The 20,964-nt window shown below is 37.4% G+C and overlaps 1 protein-coding gene across 1 annotated transcript in view; it reads left to right on the top strand.

The window, feature by feature from the left end:
- The window catches only part of SUSD5 (sushi domain containing 5), a 45,351-nt gene that overhangs the window by 7,461 nt on the left and 16,926 nt on the right, over nt 1–20,964 (top strand). Inside the window, exons 2-3 of the mRNA XM_026101346.2 lie at nt 1,712–1,889; nt 15,699–15,817. Coding sequence (XP_025957131.1) covers nt 1,712–1,889; nt 15,699–15,817 — 297 coding nt within the window. The remainder of the gene's footprint in view (nt 1–1,711; nt 1,890–15,698; nt 15,818–20,964) is intronic.

Below are 20,964 nucleotides of genomic sequence, written 5' to 3'. Positions count from 1 at the left end.
TTTTTCACTGCTGTGTGTGAACTCCCCCTGTTCTAATTGTAATTCATGGTATTACTATAGCTCAGAAGCCAGCAAGAAAAAACATAGTCTAATGGTTATGCCACTGGTCTACGTTTCTGGGTTCCTTTCCTAGATCAGCTACTGTTACTGTTTAAGAACATTGCTCTGGGGATTTTGTATTCCTGTTCCTTTGCATCACTGCTTGCCCTGCTTATTTAGATTGCTATACCCCTTAAGCTAGGTCTGCTTCTTACTGTGCATATTTATAATTCCCACCAAAACAGGAATTTTTATCAGGATCTATCTGTGATAGTTAGCTATATACAAATACAGATGACATATTTACTTGAAAGACCGCTTTTGCATTTCTCACTATGAGGACTGTGATTCTTTCAGTGGGATAAAGTGTGGTGTCAGCTACAGACCTACTCCCTGTAAGAGTTCCCTATATTTAGGATTAGCTTTAGATTTATCAATTTATTGAAATAATACGTGGTGGGGATGGGCCTTGGCACAGAATCAGGCTGAATCAGGCTGAAGGTTTCCTGATATTGGTCAGTATGTCCTATGAATGTGAAGCTAGCTACATAATAAACATTTGCTAGGTGCTGGAAGTTGTGCATTCATACAACCACTGCCACTAATCTACTGTCAAAATAATACATAATAAGTGTTTCCAGACATTTATTGAATGAACAGACATTTGCTGAATAATCACTGCTTAAAAGCTACCTTCAGGGGCCTGCAAGCAACCCAGCTCTGTAGCTTTGAAATAAATTTGTGGCTTTTTAGGAAGTATTCTGAGGGGTGTTATCTTCCAAAACTACTTATGGCAATTTAAATGTCAACACTGTAAGCTATCTCATTGTTTATTGCTTTTTTTGGAGAAATGCAGTGAGTGTGTTTATTCCATAATCCAGTAACTTCTCAAGCTTTATTGCCAAAACCCTAACTGCCCTGTTTTCCAGTTGCCAAAACCTCTAAGTTTCACCCTTACAACTTTCACAGTGTTAAATAAATTAAAGTAAAATAAACTGAACTGAAAAAAAAACACAAGAAATTGTTATGCTAAATCTGTTCTCATGATCATTCAAAAAAGCCTTCCATTAAGAAAAAAATTCCCTCTGTCTTTCCAGAAAGATCTGAAAACAAAGTGGCTTTGCAGCAGAGTTTAGACACAAGTTCCCATAGAATTACATGACTTTGATTTTAGAAAATGACCAAAAATCTATTTCTGATATGGAAGAGTGAGATGCAATGCTGGCTTTTAGACTTGTGCCTATTTTATACATACAGTTGTTTTTATAAATGTAACTATAACATACTTCGTAATGAATTCCAATGTCATATCCTAAGGGAGATGTTCTGACTTCGACTATATATGTACACATAAGAGAGAGTGTCCTTGTTTTCTTTCTCCAGATCTTAAGCACAGACCTACAGAGGCAAGACAAGCTTCTCACAAGGACTAGGAATGAATAGGCACATAGCCATACTTGCTTTTCTTTCAATTAACGTAACGAAAAGAAAAGCTGAGATAGAGGTATTTACAATGTTGAAAGAATTATTAATACCAAGAAATAGATTGTCCATTAAAATGGACTTAGCAAAAGCAAGAAGATTTTATTTGTTGATAATTTGCAATGCATTTATTGAATGTGTGTTGAGTACAGTACCATGATGAGTGACATGTCCTTTCTTGGTGCTGCAGGGAAGGTGTTTGCGCTTGAGTCCAAGAACAACTCTCAGGGTCTGGTCCTAGCTGAGGCTGAGCAAGCATGTGTTGACCTGGGTGCTCGCTTAGCAATTGCAGAAGAACTGAAAAGGGCTGTTCTGGACTGTTCTTTTGCTGGCTGCACCACAGGATGGCTGGCTGATGGCTCCACTGGGTAAGGAGAACAGCATAATCCTCTCTAACAAGTATGGATGATTGTTGTCAAGCAAGTTTTCGTCCTTGACTAAGATTATTACTGAGAAACACTAGCCACAATTCAAGCACTATGGTATATATTTAAATACGCCACTGTCTCCACAAAATCAGTCATGTACAGCTAATATCATAGGGAAACAAATGCTTATCAATCTCAGATCACATAGTTCACAGATCTAAGATAACTTCCTCTTCCTGTTTCCTTCTGAATTATGTTGTCTTGGTTCCTTTTTGCCTGGCCTATTTATGCTAAGCCCTAAAAGACCTTGCAGCCCATGAACACAGCGCTGAAGTCAGTGTCAGTGCTCCCATTGACTGTTATTTCAGGCTCAGTTTGCTGAGCTTTTCACAGAAACCACATATCTGTCTCAGATGTTTAAGCATGACTAAATACGTAATAGGTATGTTTAAAAAGGTATGACTTTACATGTATTTAGGTGTGATAATACAAATGTGGGAGAGAATTTGTTGAAAAGGCTCACCAGAGAGCTGATGTTATTATTCAACATGTTGAACTGTATTATTCAAGCTAGTTCAGGCAACTCCGTATGCAAATATGATGCTTTGTTTTGCCATGGAGAAACACCATGGTCTCAGGAGACTCAGAGAGGGTATCCACCATGCCTAGCATTAGCCTCAGTCTAGTGGCCTGACAGTCTCTCTAGGCAGCACTGTTGCCTCTTTAGAGGCCAGTTAAAAGCAGGAATGCAATTTATCCAAATTGCCCTGTGGTGGAAATGGTTTCTCTCTGTTGATCATAGCTTCAGTAGGCTAAAGTCAGCCTGCATGAATATTCCAGTAGTCTCAGTGACTTCCAGTGAAATTTAAGCTTTTAAGGACATATGTCTACATATGTGCTAGCTGTGTGTCAGGAAGCAGCATGGTGATGTAACCATGGCAGTCTGCTTTGGCTAATACATTCTCCTTTCATAGTGTGACAAAAACTTCCAGAACTCCAGCTAACTCATTCCAGTCTAGCTCACATACTGCTACATAGCATAGCGCTGAGCCAAGTACCTAGACACCAGCTGCCCAGTCTCTTTCAAAATGAAGTACGTCTCAGCATGCCTGAGGTACAGATACAGATGCTCCATGTTTTATAGACAAAGAGACATCATCACAGAAAATGTAATACAAGAAAATGAAGGAGTTGACGGTTCTTTCTCTTGACGTAAACATCTTGTGTCACTGAAGTTGGAGCCATGCAGGAAGTGGTCCCAGAAGGAGCAGAAGGAACTAAAGCCTTCACTGTTGGATCTTTCCTTCAGCAGGCTTACCAGCCATCCAGCCTTAGCATAATCCATATATTCATTCCCTTGATGTGCTTTACAAAGTTCTCAGGAATAAAGGATAGTGTATAATCTACTGTCAATGTTCAATGACAATAAAGCCTTTTTTTACAAGGATACTGTTCCCAGGTTCCCAAACTTTAGAATGTTGTTAGGTTTGGTGACAGTTACTAGTTATTTTAAGTCAGCATTGGGGTTTGTGTATGTTTAGTGATAAAATATAGTTTCCAAAGAACAGAGAATTGTTACTATTAATGAAAGGTGACATTTAAACAACTTCAAGCTTGAGCAGTTCTTTCTGGTGATCCTCTTTTTTCTAGGTGAAAAAAAAGCTTAAAAAATTTTTTTTGTACTTTTGGGCATTAAAAAATCCAAAAATCTCTCAGGATATAAGACAGTGATCAAACCTCAAAAATTTTGTTTTATTCTTAACCCAGTTCCTGAAATGGCATGCAGGCTGGAGAGCCAGGAAAACCATGTCCAGCTCTAAGAAGTGCATGGCAAGGTTATTGTACAGGTTGTTTTATACAGCCTATGTATTAAGGAAGGAAGGAGTGCGGATGCAATGGGTAGGAGAAGAAGCTGTCTCTTTCTTTCTTATCTAAGCATTACCAGCAGTTAGTTCTGAGAGATCCTCCATTCTTTACTGTAGGCACTGGAGCTATGACTATTAATATATTGGCTGTGGAACTATCTCTGAATATCTTCAATATCAAGACTGGATACAGTCACAGTGTTGTACAGCCAGGGTGCTATAACCTTTCCTCTGACTGAGAATATGCACATATCGTATGTATCATAATACTAAAGGAAAGGAAGGAAGGTTTTAATCCCTTCCATCTTTCCATACTCTTCACAATAAACCTGGCCTTAATATGTAAGACTCCAAACTACTTAAGAGACAGGACATTGTGGGGGCACATCAGTGAGCCGTTTCTGTGCAGCCAACACATCTGAAGTTTACTGGAGAACTTCACCAGAGAGTCTGGTAGGCTTCAGAGCCCTGGTAGGCTGGAATCTGATGCTCTCTTCTCTAGGACTATTTTACCCATGGCCGAGGAAACACCAGAATGTATGTTACTTGGCTCGCTGAGCTGGATATTTCTGACTCTGGGAAAAACAGGACAAGTATATAAAAAAAAGTATTTAAAAAAAAGCCTAAAAAAATCTTTGGTGGTTTCAGTGTTAGTAAATGCAGTTATTAAATAACTTCTCATTTCCTTCTGGAAAAGGAAATGAACAGTGGAGTGCAAAATATGCAAATGAGGCAAAGTTATTCAAGTTGGACAAGCCCAAATAAAATAGAAAGATTTCCAGAGGGATTTAGAGTAATGGGCAAAATGATGACAAATGGAGATCAATGATAATCATACTCGGGAGGAATATTCATTCTCTCTGAAAATATGTTACAGAGTTCTAAGTTACTTCTATCAGCCCAGGAAAGGAATGAGAACATCACTATGGACAATACAAAGAAAACCTCTGTCAATCTGCAGCTGTAGTTAAAAAAAAGCAGAGAAGTTGCTAGAATGCTTATGGGATGGGATAGGGAATACAAAGATGCATATAGGTTAGTGTTACATCCTGCTTTGGACTATTGTATGTAGTTCTGTCTTAAAATACATCTTAAAAAGTACATCTTAAAGTACATCTTAAAAAAAGGTACTAAAGCAGTCTCAAAAAAGGGATCAAGAATAATTAAAGGCATGGAAAAAGCTAATGAGATGGGGCTCAAAATGTTTTACCAAATTAGTTATTTATTTTTAAAAATATTTCTACAGATGCCTATTCAATCTTTTTGGCATTTATTTGATAAATGGAAAATAACAGCAAGCATAAAGGATAGCCTGTAAATACAAACACCTCAGTCCACACTCCCCTCAACTGATTTAACAAGAAGAGGGGGAAACAGGCTTCACCGCATGCCCAGAAGATTACAAAAGCCTCAAAATTACTTCCAGAATAAAGGACTCTTCACTGGGCACCCCTTGCCTTATTTATCATGACAGAATTCCAGATCTTCAACCGTGGCATGGCCCAGGGAGACCAGTGACCTCCCCCATTAACCAGATCTCAAACCATCTAGGGATTTCTAAGTTAGAACTAATACTTTGAATTCCATCCAGAAGCATAATGGAATCCAATGCAGATCACAGAGCTTTAGTCTAATATTCTCCCATATCCTCTTGGATTGTTTATATTAGAAAGATGAATAAGAGGGAACTTGATAAAAGAAGTCCCTAATTTCAGGAAGAATGCAGTTTATTTATTTGGTGCCTGGAAAATATCCTAATCTTTCGCTTGAGGAAAAATGGGTTAGATATTAGCAGTAGAAGTAAACAGGAACAAACAACATGAGGGAATTCATTATAGTGTTGTAGATTTTCTGACACATTTCAACCCTTCTTCCACCACATGGACTCGAAACTGAACACAAGCTCTAGGTTAGATTTTTTCACATCTAAATCAATTTTTCAGGTTTTGCACAGGTGACAAGACTCTGGCTTTGGCAGCCAGAATTTGTTCACTTCTGGTGGCTGTTTTGTGGTCTTAATGAATAATTATGATCCCACTTCTAGTAAACGTATCCATCACAGTTGGCTGTTGTGTCCTTATCATTTCTGCAGCCAAATCAGGGACTGAAAACCCATGGAAGTTCCTCCTGTTATGACTGAGGCACACTACTGAGTCAATGTGAGCTTATTTATACTGCCTGCTCTCTGGGCTATACCTCTCATGTGGACAAAGAAGAGAATTTGGTCTGAAGAACTGGCACTCTTCAGGTGTCTGTAAATTATATTTCTGATGATCCATCTGTAAATATGTAAAGATTGTGAGATTATAATGGGACATCCTCTTGGATCCAACCAGGTTTGTGACAACACAGCTTACTCCAACCTACTTTTTACTGACCTGCTGCAGTGACTGTTGCCTCCTCAGCTGTGCTGGTGGAGATGCTTGTCTCTCATCTATTTTTGGTCAGAAGTGAATAGGATGGGCAACCAACTACTAGTTATGGTGTTAAAAGACATCATTCTGCAGAGAATTAAGCCAGCGGAAGAAGATACCAGGCTGCTGGTGGAGTTGCTCATCAACGCATTCTCTAGCCAATTTCAGTCCCTGCAAACTGGGTTAGCTTACACAGCAGGACTTGACTGTCAACATGATTCACTTCAGCTGACATGGGACAGATATTACGTCAGCAAATAGTTCCCTGACAGCAAATCTGAAGAGGCAATAAACTCAGTAGTGTTATGGTTTGAGCTGCTTGGGACAGAACCTCTTCCAGGGACAAAAGGTGATATTTTTGTGTGCTGCTTTCAACTGTTCAGACCAACGCTATTCAGAGTTCAGGGCTGTTCACACAAGTAAGTCTGCTAGCAGGGAACTTCTAGAAAAGAGCCCCTAATAAGTGGATTGGGGTAGAGGGTAAATAGTTACTTCTTCCATCAGCCCAGAAGTAAGTTTACAAGTTGGTTCTGAAATATGTAATATATAAAGTACTACACATTGTTACATTTCAGGAAATGAAGTGTTAGACATCTCATTTGTCAAATTAGAATGAGCTCTAATAGCTATTTATACCAAAACAATGCTCTTAGGATTTATTTACATATCAGACAAGTGAGTCAGTAAAACCAGCGAGTGAACTGCTAGAAGATAAATGAAAAAAGGCTGTAGAGTTATTTGAAAGCCTTTCACTGCTGTCTTTTGAATTCAGATGTCAAATTGGAAAGCTCTGTGTCAAATCCTCCAGCACTGGGCAGCATATTCTGTAGGATTTCAGTCTTATGTTCATTTTCAATTTTTTAAAATTCGGAAACTTTACATGACAAATTTTCTTACAGTCAGCACTGCTGATTTTGCACAGAATATTGGAAAGCAGCTATTGAGTATAGAAAAAGTAAACATCCTCAGTGGCTTGTATTAAGATACTCATAGCAAATTTAATCATTTTCCAGCACTTTTCTAGGACTGAAAAGCTGAACCTCTCCTATGCCCTATCCTGTTCCTTACATTCTCTACAAAAGACTGAAGCCTCTAAAACTCCTTATAGATGTTCTAAAAGTTGCAACTTTGAAGCTCTGCACAGACCTTCCATGCCGTAATATACCAGGGCTGTTGACCTGTGTTATTGCATGAAATTGCCCTGGGCTGGTTCCTACCCACTCCCTGGAGGATTTATCTCAGAGGGATAATTCTGGAGCAAGGAAGCACAGTCAACTAGAATAAGCCTTGCTGTGGGAGTCAGAAGACTAGGGTTCTTTTCTTGGCTGACCACAGACCAGATGTTTGCTGCTAGGAAAATTACTTCATCTCTATTTTTCCTTTCTTTGTTAGCCCTTTGGGTTTGGGGCTGACTCCTATTGAATGCTTCTACAGTGTCTAACACAACAGGGCTCTCACTGCAGATGACGCCAAGAGAAATATAATATTAAGACTCAAAAATACCATCTCACAAGACTATCTACTTCCTTTTCTACCTACTGCATGGGACTTTCCTAGCACCTGGCAATAGGGTAATATCAAAACATTTTCTGGGAGAGAAAAAAGCAATATCTCCACTCCAAAGAATAAAATAGGGGTCAATCACTGACCCTTGCCAGTCCTTTCATCCATGTTTGTACTGAGTCTATCCAGGTGCAAGTGCTATGACTGGACCACTTGCTCATCCACAGAGAACCGGCTCTAGTGATATGTCAACTTGGCAAGCTCCCTGTTTCATTTCAAGGTCTACTGCCTAATAATAATGTATATAAATTCACTCCCGGACTTCTGTATGAACTGGGCCTGTTTATTTCCTTCAAGAGAAAATCCAGACATAGGTTACAGGAGGCTTCATCCCATGGTCCAATTCAGAGAGGTAACACAGACATAGACTACACCAAATTTGGTTCCAGAACTGTCTGAGGAGGTTTTGCACTCTCGAATGCCTTCGTGTCATGAACTCTAGTGCTAAAATCCACAGTTGGTGTCATGCTCTGGCCTAATACGGCTTCATCTTCTCATTATTTCTTGTCAATCTCAAAAACTCACATACAAGGAAAAAAAGTACTTCAGGAATACAGGTTGCTGCATGGAGATCAGTCAAGAAACTTGAGTGAAAATGTGTAGACATGGCCAGTCTACTATGAGGAATGCTATCACTGAGCAACTAATCTTTCCTTGGCACAGTCTGGGAAGACAGTATGGGCAAAGTATAATGGTCATGGCTCTTGTAAAACAGAGAGCCCAATAATTGAGGAGCTTTTTGGAAAATGAACTTTTTCAGAAAAAGCAGTATACAAAAGAAAAAATATTTTTGATGTATTTCTAGGAGAAGCACCCATGCAGAGAAAGTTCCCTTGATAACAAAACAACATCTGCTAAACTTCAGCATGACAGTTTTTGAGTGGCTATTTACTTAGCTGGGACTTGCACATTTTAATTTTACTTTTACTATGAGGTCTTTTAGGCAATCTTTGAGGGTTCTGGCACAAAAGGTCAGGGCATGCTAGTGAAATTAGGTAATGCTGTAAGGTTAGAACTCATTGTTAGAACTAAGGATAATCAGATTATTAAACAGGAAGGTAAACTTTACTTCAGAGATGGAGTAATAGAAAATGGATGAAATATTAATAGTATCACACGAAGACTAATTGGAATTTCTGCTCTAAGCTAGAAGTTCAATTGGAAAAGGGAGAGCAGAAGAAAAAGCTGAGTATATTCGCTGAACACAGGATGACAATGAGCCTGACATAAAATACATTTGTGAAAAAGGAAAATACATTCCTAAAAAACATCCAGCAGCATTTCCAGTAGTGATAGGGAAGTACTGAAGGACTTTAACAAGGCACTGGTGAGACACCATCTAAAATACTGTAATGTAATTCTTAACATCCAAGCTCGAAAGTGATGAATTCAGACTAGGATTATTCCAAGAAAATGCTTGTTTTCTCCAAAGAGATTAAAGAAATTCAGTTTGCTTAGCTTAGCAAAATGAAGGCGAAAAGGGGATATGCTTACTCTCTGCAGATTCACAAGAGTAGCTAATACAAGGATTTTAACTTACCAGTTAGTTGTGATGTGTTGATTTTCTAATTTTCAAAAGAGCTTGACTTTCCTATATATTGCCTTTTTAACAGCCACTATAATGTTTAATCTGATCTGAAAGTCTTTTGTCTGAGAATCGAGCTTTTCTGTAAATTAACAGCACTCAGTTAATCTTTTTTAAAAAACACTTTGCTAACTAATAATATCTGTTATGAAAGGCACAGATTAAATCTGAGTCCAAAAAATGAAATTGGGTAAGACCAACTTTCTAGTGACACATGCTATGACTTTGAGCACCCAACTAGTCCAGGCCAGGAAGCAATCCGAATCTCTTGTTCATACACTAAGAATGCTCAAATTATACATACATAGAGATATTATAGTAAAATGACCATATAAAATCTTTCATACTAGGCTACAGTATGAAAATCTGCATGAATGGGCCATATTTATTTAATGAACAGAAGGCTTACTATTTCGGTAGTCATATGTACAGTTTTAAGCACAAAAGACTGCATTTTGGTATATATTTTTAAGAATCTAAAGGATATTGGTTCTGCCTTGGTAAAACCTCCTTTTGACATTTTCAGTGGCAGTATTGCTGTTGGAATGTCTTCATGTCACACTTAGCAGCTGCTTGCTTTGGGTCACATCCAGCCAAAATTAGCTGCTATAGTTCCCAGTCAATGGACTTTCCAAAGCCCACCTGTGCTCCCCTTCATGACTTTTCAGGGAAATTCTCTTCCCTTCAGTAATCATGAACATGTCATTTATATTTTATTCCTCATCAGAGCCAGCCTTATAATTTGCAGTTTCCCAAACTACAGGAGGAAAGGACTAAGAATAAAAATCCTTTAGTTTGGCTTCCAGACTGTACTGATTTTTTTCTCTCATCTAGTTACTGAAGCACAAGAGGTAAGGCTGACCCATGAAAAATATTAGCACAGGATGTTAAAGATTTATCTTGACTAAGAAAAGTGATGAAGTTTTTAACTTTCTAATTAGGGGAAGGTTTGTTATATTAAGTTATGAACCGAACTTTCACAGTGCCTCAGCTAACACGTTGTTGATGGTTTTCTATAAGTTGATTATGTTCATATTCAAGCTCATACTACTATGAATAAATGTCATAAGACTATTCTGACTCAGTTCAGGCAATTTATTAACCAAAACTGTAAAACCTACAATCAGATGGCAGATAAAGTGCGGACTGCAAACACCTCAGTCCCACCTACTTGTTTCAGTGCTGATGCTAGAATAGATCAAACTGTATCACGTGAACTCAGTCATTAACGCCATATGTATTCACTTAGATTTACTGAAAAAATTTCAAGTATTACAAAATTCCTACATAATTATGGTAGAAAGCAGAAGTACCAGTGGATAAACATAATTTATAATTTATGTAAAAATAATATGTGTTTATTATATACATCTTTATTACATATGCTTATAAATTACATAAATATGATCGTATTACTATGTATCAATTATATTAGCACAGGATATATTTCATAATATACATATTATATTATATAGTGGCATATTATATCATATAGTGAAATAAATACTATTAATGCTGTCCTTTTCTGCTATTACCTTCTTTGGATAGAGGAATTTGGAGAAGTGTAAAATATACCAATTACTCACTGATTAGATAATAGATTAAAAAAAAATTAACCAGTCCAAGACTAAGTGGATGGCTTCTAGGAAGCCTGGTTAATACCTTATTGTGCTATGTATTACATTTTCTCTTCATGCACACAGATGGTAAATGCAGTATCTGAGTAATGACATGGGAAAACAATGCAATTGCACAGCCTGAATGACCTCTGATCCTTCTTTCAGAATGGGTATGGGGATGCTTAATTTTTCTTAGTTGGGTGAACTCTACAGCGGGAATTAAACTGAGATTCAAAACTGCAGAGTCTCGACTCTCCCTTGCTCTCTCACTTGAGAGGAAGGAGAGGCATTATGAAGCAGGTTTTTCCTCTAGGCTGGTTAGCAGTGGACTGAGAAGATTCTCAATAGCTTTTGGCTTGACTTGTCAAGAAAAGTAAGGTAACATCAACAGGTGGCCTCCCACTGACCATCACAGAACAGAGGCTGTTGTCAACATCACTAAATCCCCTCCTTTTCCAACTGTATTTTTCAGTTATACTGTCATTTGAAGGACACTCAGGAGGTAAAAGGACTGGTTAAGGGAGTCCACAGTTTAACAGCTCCATTATACAAAAAGTACAACGCCTCTGCATGAAACTGGTGATTCCAATTGCTCATAACCGTAAAACATGGGACTCTGTTTATCTTCAAAGTGGGCTTGCTTTTCAGTCCTCATTTAAACTTGTAAGATGAAGGAAAATTAAAACTTAGAAATTATTTCTCATATAATTGCAAAGTAAAGGAAACACACTTTCTTTCATATTTTTAACTATTAAACAATGGGAGCCAGGGAAACTGTCTGTGAAAATCACAGCAACGAAGAAAGTAAGATGTTAGTACCATGTCTGGATTTTTACCTGAGTGATATATACATGCTAGTTGTACGTGGTCTATAGCAATCATATGATTGATTTTCATGCTGTGATTGTGAGAGAGAGTTTTTCAGGATTCATGGCAGCATAAGTAATTTTCAGGGATGCATTGCAAGCAGGTGTTTATTAAATATAGAGGATAAATTTGGATGATATGTATTCAAATTCAGTATGTTTCTTCTGAGCATGTTTAAAATTCTACTTTCATCAAAAACCTTAATAGGAGGAAAAATAAAATTGCATCTATTTATTAAATGACAGGTACAAAATCATGCATGACATTGCTCTAAGCAACAGATTACAATATATGCTAAAAGGATGAGTAATTCTGAATAATTTTTAGTTCAAATATTAAATGAAATTAGCAGTAAATAGAATTAAAATGATTACATTCTTCTAATCAACTGGGTACTTAAACATATTTTTGAGGAAAGTATAAACTTTGTGGCATTCTCTGAACTGTCATGCACGCTGCCGTTCAGTAGCAATTCAAAATAGTAAAGAGAATACTAGGCTATACATTTCTACAACCTCTCACCAAGACGCTGGAACTATGAAAAATGGATGTAAATAATGAATAGGAAAAATCTATGATTTTTTTGTTTCCTATTTCAGCACAGCTAAGGTGTTGCTGAACAAATCTGAAAATATACTGAACTCTGAACTGAGGCAGCACTAGCCATTTTTCAGTCCTGAAATGAAAAGTTTAGCAAAGTCACAGGTGCCGAAACATACCTTTTAGAATTGAGACAAAAGTGTACCTGCAGATTTCATCTATAAATTCTGTTAAAAGCCAAGCATTTTACAGATATTTGGGTAGACATACGCACCCTCAAAAACTCGGAGGAAAGAACCTAGAATTTCATGTATTTAGTCATTCCTGGAGTCCTGACTGCAAAGAGAATGTTGCTATGACAAAGGCATTACAGGCCTGACCATTAGACCCACTACTGAAAAATGATGAGTGATCTTGAAGCTACTGTAAGCAGCAGTGATAACAGCTTACTGAAGAAGTCCAAATCTTTCAGGATTGAGCTCATGGTAGGAAACCTACTGAGAGAGGAGGAGTGGGAGAGATAAAACAGATTTTTCTTTTTTTTTTTTTTTCTTCTAATTTTTTAGGGGTGCAAGACGTGATTTCTTCATCTCAGAAGACTGATGTTAGAATGTTTTTGGTTTTAATCAGATCAATTTCAATATGACAAAATCCAAATTAAAGTCCTAAGCAGAGGATTAATCAAGGTCTGGTCTGGTGTAGGAAGCATTTAAAAAAATCTAAATGTTGTTTAAAGCCTTTCCTTATGTAAAACATTATAATTATATGCATGATGCACCTTTTATAAGTTTGAACTCAGTGGATAGCAGCTAACATGCCCTTACAACTAATATAGAAGATATGGTGCTTTTCCAGTAGCAAAATATAGGGGTTAGAAATGGAAATTAGAAATCAGAAAATTTGAGCTAAGATTTTCAAAATTGGTTCCCAAGAATCAGGAATTTTAATCCTTGATTGATCATACAGAGGAATGTGGACTGATTTTCAGAGACAGAGTTGACCAGAATTTTATGATTGTAGCAATTTTCAAAGCTGTTTTTCTTAAAAGAGAGCCTCAGGTTTTAGATACACAATTACAGGTACAAGGCCCAGATTTTTAAAGATACTTCAGTATCTTTCTACTCAGTGTACAAGGCATAAGTGATCTAGGTACCCTAATGTGTAAGTGATTATTGGAAAGCTTAAGGTTGCTAAGTCACTTTTCCAGAGGCAACGTGACTGTTACATTCACTTAGGCCTTGCAAGACCTAGTGGAACAATGTATGAATACATATACACATTTGCTATTTGATGGTCTGATTCTGCTGATCATCTGAACTCACTTTGGCAAATCAGGTCACTTTTGGCTAGGTGCCTGATTACTGACTTAGAAGACTAGTTTTAGGTACTCAGACTTTCAAAACTGTCATTAAATTTTAAGTGAACATGTTTTAAACTCTTATTGTTAATATTGTCTTTCAACTGATGCAAAGATAGGCTTGCAAAAGGCCTGCAACTTCCTTCGTATATGGGACCCTATCTTTGAGTGTATTCTCTATATGGGACCCTATCTTTGAGCGTATTCTGAATCCTATGTGGTGACTATGGGAAAACATCAGTATATAAGCACCACAAAAATCAAGGGGTATTTTCCTTGAAGAAGAAATATGTTTGATTTGAATTCATGAAGAGGCTTTAAGTAGGGCATTCCATCTTGTCAACTTTTGCGAGCAGAAGTGTGGTAGGAACCATTCTGACATGTATGGGTGACCAGCACCATATGGCTTTTTCATGCTGTTTTTGTTTGTTTACATTTAAAGAACATTAAAGTTTCATATTTAACCACTCAAGAGCTAACATATGACAGAATTAAGATGATTGGTACAACCATAATTCAGTCCACTCATGTAAATCAACTGTTATATAGTATTTAAGGGCCTGATCAAATACTGATTTTCCACTGGGACCTTTTTCACATTCACTGAATAGGCATTTAGCCAACATTTATTTTATTCTCCAAAATTGAGTATGGGACTGCTGGCAAAATTAGTTCAACCACTGCACAATACAAAATGATAAATTTCCTCTAGTGGAGAGATTCCTCCATGGAAAGCACTTTTGTCTTGCTTTCAGTAGAATAGCTGACTATGCAACACTTTACAAACCTAATGATCACACACACACACCCAAAACCCAAAACCCAAAACCCACACAATTAATAGCTGCAAAAATTTGGGCTGAATTCACCTGCCTAGTCTTTGTAACCTTCAACATAAAAGTAAAACCAGTTTCCTCTACAATAAATTTGTCTTTTATTGCCATTCATTTTAAGGACAGCTGAAAGGAGATAATCAGTAATCCCTTCCTTTGTGTTCAGCACCTGCAGAGCCATAAAATCAAATATCAATTTATTTCATTTGTTCGAGTCTATTAAGGGCAACAGGATGGGTTAGATGGTACTGAGGACCAAAACAGAAGAAACAGGAGACCTCACAGGTTGATCTCCAGGACCAGAATAGCTTGTCTTGGTGTCTATGGAATAATTCTAAAAAAGGGATACCAGTTTTTTCCCAACATCTCAAGATAAATTTTCTAAGCTTGCAATTAAACAAAAAACCCCAGGGGTTTTAACATGTAAGAGGAACAGACTTGATTTGAAATCACAGAGAGGATATAAATACAGCATTCCTGCCTTGATGGTTTCTGAGAGTTGCTTTTCAGAGCAGAAACGTATTTGGAAGCATTTTGATATATAGCACCATATTTGGGCTATGCATTTACACTGTCCTAAGTGCAACAAAACTGGGTGCTATAGCCAGGTAGGAGAGTAAGTATTACTATTCCTGTTTTACAAATAGAGAAGCTGAAACGCAAAGGTCAAAAGATCTTTCAGCCACAGCCATGTAGCAGATTAAAATAACAAATATGATAATATATGATAAAATAGCAAGAGTCTTTCTGCAAAAAAAGTCTTTCAGACCAAATCCTGAGATTTCTATTCATTTTTCATCCAGGCAATCTCCTGGTGTCATCGGTAGGAATCTATATTGCTGTTATGCGAAAGCAGAATGTGGCCTTAAATATTTTGGGATTTGGTCTGATATTTAGAAGTATAATAGAATATAATAAGGTAAACATCCTTTACGGTTTCCTATGCCTTGAACTGATCTATGGCAAGCATTTTTTTAATTACTTCTAATCGTGCCTTGGCTTTCTTTCATAGATCATCCCACACTAATGCCTTACGTGCCAACTCTTAAACAGTTAAGCTGAGGCAATGCTATTCCCTGACTACTGTGATAAAAAATCTCCAAATTTCACATCCATGTACAGCTCCTGAAGATTTCTGATTATTTTTTTCTTCTTCTTTATTTTAGGACAATTATATGCAGAAAGACGGGCAGCAAACAGCAGAGCGTGAAAGCCATTGATGTTAAAATTGAAACCGATCCCTTTGTGAATGACCAATATGATGCTTTTTGTGTAAAGGATCAAGGTCAGCACTGATATACTATTGAAATATTGCACAGTCATCACTGTCTTGCAATTTTAGAAATTTTGCCTTCAATTTTTCTATTGCTGAGTGGCAAAGGGGAACATTAACAAATTTTTATAGTAATCCCTTGCTAAGTGAGGCAACTGCTACAAAGACATTGGTTGCAGGAAATAAATGGCATTATCATTTTTCTTTGCTGCAGTTTAGCAAGTTCAAACAGCACTACTGATTTGGAAGAATCCATTCTGGTGTTTGCAGAATATACCTTATTGAAAAAAAGGCACCAGTATATCTGAGATACCGAAAGTATCTCCCATACTCAGACTGTAACTCAGAAGTAAGGCTTCCAACCACAAAACATAGCACAGTTGCATATCTTTCAATATACAATAGTTATATACAGATAGCTGTATTTCCTCCTCTTTTTCTTTTCTTTTTTTTTTTTTTTTTTGGTGTGTGTTTGTGTTAATGAATGTAGACCAGTCCACTGGGGACTCTGGTATATTGTGGTTGATTCTGAAAACTAAACTATTCCCAATTTTAGTTGATGCTTAAACTTTTTGATATTCAAATGCAGGAACCCACAAGAAAAGATGGAGTTCAAGGGCAAAAAAATGTTACTGATAGGCAGGACTGTATAAGCGAGTTTGGGAATCTCTGAAACAGATTGTTGATATCCTCACTGCTGTTTCACATCTCACTTCAAAGAAAAGCAGGGGAAGCAGATGACATTTACCAAGAAACAATACGCTCACAACACAAGGGGGCATTTTAATAAAGAGTTAGTGGTAGCAGTGAGAATGAAAATATGCTTTGCAGTAAAAAAGTGACAGAGGTCGACGCATGTTTGATGGACACCTTGTCAGTCAAATATTGCAGAGTTTGACTGACCATCCTCTCGAATAACTATCATGTTACTAACTCTAGGCTCTGTGCTGCTGTGAGTGATGCCAGCTTCATTACCCACTTGGTAATGCTGTCACACAAGCACCTTTGTGCTTTCTTCCATGCTGCTTCTCACATATAAGAGCAGCTCCCTGTAAACATCTGCAAAACCATCTCATTGTCTTCCTTCAAATCTCGCTTTTGTCATGATCCCCCATAAAGAAAAAGCTTGCCATGGGTCAGACAGCTGTGGTGGGCTGAAATCATAGCTCTGACCACTATTGTTCCATTGTTCCCTTGTGCTCCCCTGTCTGCCTCCACCTGCTGTCTCTTAGCTTACACGTAGATGCTGAATCTCTGGGAAGGAACCATGTTTGCATTTTGCATTTGTTTACTGTTCACAGTCAAGGGGCATTGGTGCTGATAAGAAAATAGGCTGACAATATCTTTTTGAAAAGGATTATTGCATAATACTTAGAAGCTGTGCAGTTAAAATTCAGGGAGAAATTCGTATTTGTTACCGAGAAGAGACAATTTATTAACCACTTGTTTTGTACAAGGCAGGGAGTTTCCTGATGACAGAATGGGATGACCATGCCAACACACTCATCAAATAGTACTCAAACAGAGAAATATTTCTGGACAAAAATAAGGTTCCCTCCTCCTTCAATGTGCAAAAAAAATTAGGATGCAGAGTGGATGTTTGAATGAAAAGGCTTAAGCGAAGTTGTCTGGCAATGAGACTAGTCTACATGGTATGGCAGAAAAAGAGCAAAGTCTATGAAGGAAATAGCCCTCCGTGTGTAGAGAGGTAAATGGATTTTGAAGATTATTTGTGGGTTAAGGAAGTGCCCAGAGTTTTATAGAATGAGATCCCCCATTCAGAATTCCCACAGTGGTGTATGTGTCTGTAGAGATATATAAGCCATTTCAAAGTGATGTGTGGACAGCACAGATTCAAAAGCTATTGCTGCAGGTTGTGGTACTATCTGATGTTGCTGCTGACAGTGGTATCTGTTTTAGAATAAAAATAATGAAAAAAGGAATCAATATTTTACAGAACAAACAGGGTCTGCAGATCACTTACATATAGCAAAGCTTGTTGTATCTATGATAGTGCAATAACAATACATGATTGATAGTAAAAAGTAATTGATTGATGAAAGAACAACCTACGCCTCAAGGATGCCTCTTTCTGTTCTGGGAAGTAAATGTCCAGCAGTAAGCAACAATAACAAACCCCTGCTGCACTAGCTACATCACAGCCTCGGACATAATCCATGACTGGCTGCTTCTTTTATATGTTTTGCTGTTTTTTAAAGATGACTGATAACTACAAGTCAAAGTTATATGATTAACAAATAGTTTCTTACTTGAAACCTCCCGACTACTTTTATTTTATGAAAATTGACATTGCTTTTAATCAATGTGATTTCTATATTTGCATTACTAACACAGTAATATAGTAGTATTAACAGCTTTGTATTGATATCATTTACAAAAAACAAGTTGTTTTGCCCTCCCAAAAGTGATAAAGCCCAGTATTCTCACGTTGGGTCCTACATCCCCAGCACAATAACCTCACACCCTTCCCTGTGTTCCAGATCCATCCAACCAACCAACAACTCAAAGTCCTACCTGAAATTCATCTGGTTCTCTCTCTCCCGTGTTTCTTAACCTCATCTCTCCCTGTCATCTGCCCACATTCACAGTACGCTCAGCTCCCTGCCAGGTCCCTGCATGGCTAGCTGGGCAAGAGGCAGCACACGCTGTGGCTGGCTTCAAAGTATGAATATGCTGGTTTGTACCCCTGTATGCAATGCTGGTGGGCTGGCCAGCACTACCTGTGGGGGCAGGTAAGAGCTGAGATCCACCTGTGTACCTCCCAATGGGAAAGATACCTAACTTAGTACCTTTCCTCTTTTTAATTTATTTTACTAAACTGAGTAGGAATCTAACAGCTTTGAGACCTCTTCCTCTTTGTCAAACTTGGCTGAAAAGGCTCAGACAAACTGGCAGATTGAGGGCTGACACATGGAACAGTCACACCAGCCTTCTCAGAAACTAAGTTGATAATAACTCTCAGAAACTCTATTTTCAACTCTCAGGGTTGTGCAAAGGACATCTCAAAGCACTATGAAACTTCTAGTACAGATCATTACAGAATTTCCTTCTAAGGTCTTGGTTTGCAATTATTCATTATGTGATTAATGTTTAGCACATGGATGAGTATGGTGGAATCAGGGCCGTGGTTAGATGCTAGGAAGAATTTTAAGTGTACTTACAGGATCAGGCTTTTACACATAAAAAACCTGAAAGATACATTTCTTTTAGTGCTTCTAAAATTGTTTTTGTTCCATACACACAAAAGAATCATAGAAGTCTTTAATAATAAGAGTTATGTTTTACAGGGCAAGATGTAGCTGAAATATTTTATGATTGCTGTGTGTACAGCCACACTTCTCATAATATGGAGAACTGTATGTCTTCTCAGTTTCTTGGAAAAAAGTGTTTTATGCAGTCATCAGAGTCAAGAAGACAGTTCTGTATCAATTTAGAATCCACTGAGATCAGAAAGTTTCTCTCATAGCCCTGAGTGCCAAAAATTACCTAAAAATATAGTAGATACTGCCTATTTTGAAAATGAAGCATCACGTGTAAGCCAGACCTGGCCCACAGGGTGTATATTTAACTGTTCTCCATCTAAGCTTATAAGAAAATGTTTCTAAATATAAAAGGGACAAAACAAGAAAACTAGAAAACTATGATCCTAGAATTTTTCCTACCAGATTTTTTTTTTTCAGGAAAGCATACCATTCAATTTCATATGTATGCAACCATCTTGGTTGTCTTTCTGGTATTTTTTTAAAGGCAACAATGGAAAGATCTTTGTTAATAGCTCCTAAGTTTTACTGGTTCTTTCTTTCTGTGACCCACTGATATTTACAGGCAACAAGTAAGATCTCTATTCCATAAGGCTTTGATTTGCTGCTGTCATAGAAAAACTCAATAGGCAGCAATTTGTAGTAGCATACAGCATAAACGCAAATCAAATTTTGTTAAACGTAACTGCTGGCTCCAGGAACTCATCAAAAGTTGATGGATTATGTACCTATTTCAGTTTGCCTTTTGCAGCAGTAAGAAAAAAGAAAAAAAATGAGGATATTCTTTATGACAAACATTTTAAATATACTTTAAAAGAGCCATCAAACTACAATTTGCTTTATGTAATATTTAAACCATTTCTTGTCATGCTTCACTGTGAACATGAGATTTTTCATTTTTTCATTGCTACGGTTTTCTTTTCCACAGCTTTGCATATAGCTGACAGTGAATTTCCAGCTACCTGGTGATGTCATTTAAACTAATAAATGAAGTTATTCTTACCAGCTCTATCTGATGAAAGAGGTATTGGCATCCTAACACCAGTAGCTTACAAGTAGCACTTACATTGGCTGTTTAAATTTTGGTTCTTTGTACTCTATTTCAACTCAGTATTTTTATTCCCCCCCCCCCGCCCAAATTCCATACAGTTTAGTTTCTCTGCAGTCAAGAAGAAAAACAAACATCCACACTCATCTTTCATAGGGTTGAATATTACGAGTTGCCTTTTCTAATTTCTTAATGACATCCTACAAATTCCAGTGGTCTCTCTGGAAAAAATTCTGTTGAATTAAACTGTTGTAAAAGGGGATATTTTATGTCAAAGAGGATGTTTCATGTGAGCTTACAGAGCATAGTACACAGTTAAAGTAGACATTGTAGATAATCAGATTTCAGTAGCTTCTCAGTTCCAGCAAGTGGAGTGGAAACTGAAGTTAGCATCTTTTTTGAGTTGATGATTTTTCCATTGATCCTAGGCTGTCGTTTCTGTAAAAAATATTTTATCAAGTTGCCTCAAAAAAACCTTACAAACTTATAACGTGCATCTTGTTTAAGTCAAGAGAATGCTTCTGTAGGAAATCGGATTGGAGAGGGGGAATGTTGTTTCTTTAAAGTGACTTGTGTTGACTCTGTCAAAAATAATCTGTCACAAACTCCTTTCCACATATGGTTTGGAGTTAAAGTTACTCTTCAGAGGGGCCATGATTCCTAAAAGCCAGTCGAGACTGAACGTGCTAACTGTACTAACAAGATGCAAGTTAAATCTCTTTTAAAGAAAAGCTATTGGGTCTCTACGAGATCTGTAACTAGAATCATCACTAAAATAAATACATCCGTGCTAAGCACTCTTTTATCTTCGCTGTGGCGTTTATTCCCAT

This window comes from Dromaius novaehollandiae, chromosome 2 (assembly GCF_036370855.1).
Source record: "Dromaius novaehollandiae isolate bDroNov1 chromosome 2, bDroNov1.hap1, whole genome shotgun sequence".
In the NCBI taxonomy this organism is placed as follows: Eukaryota; Metazoa; Chordata; class Aves; order Casuariiformes; family Dromaiidae; genus Dromaius; species Dromaius novaehollandiae.
Note: the sequence above shows the minus strand (reverse complement) of the source record. Positions and strands in the feature narration are given on the sequence as shown.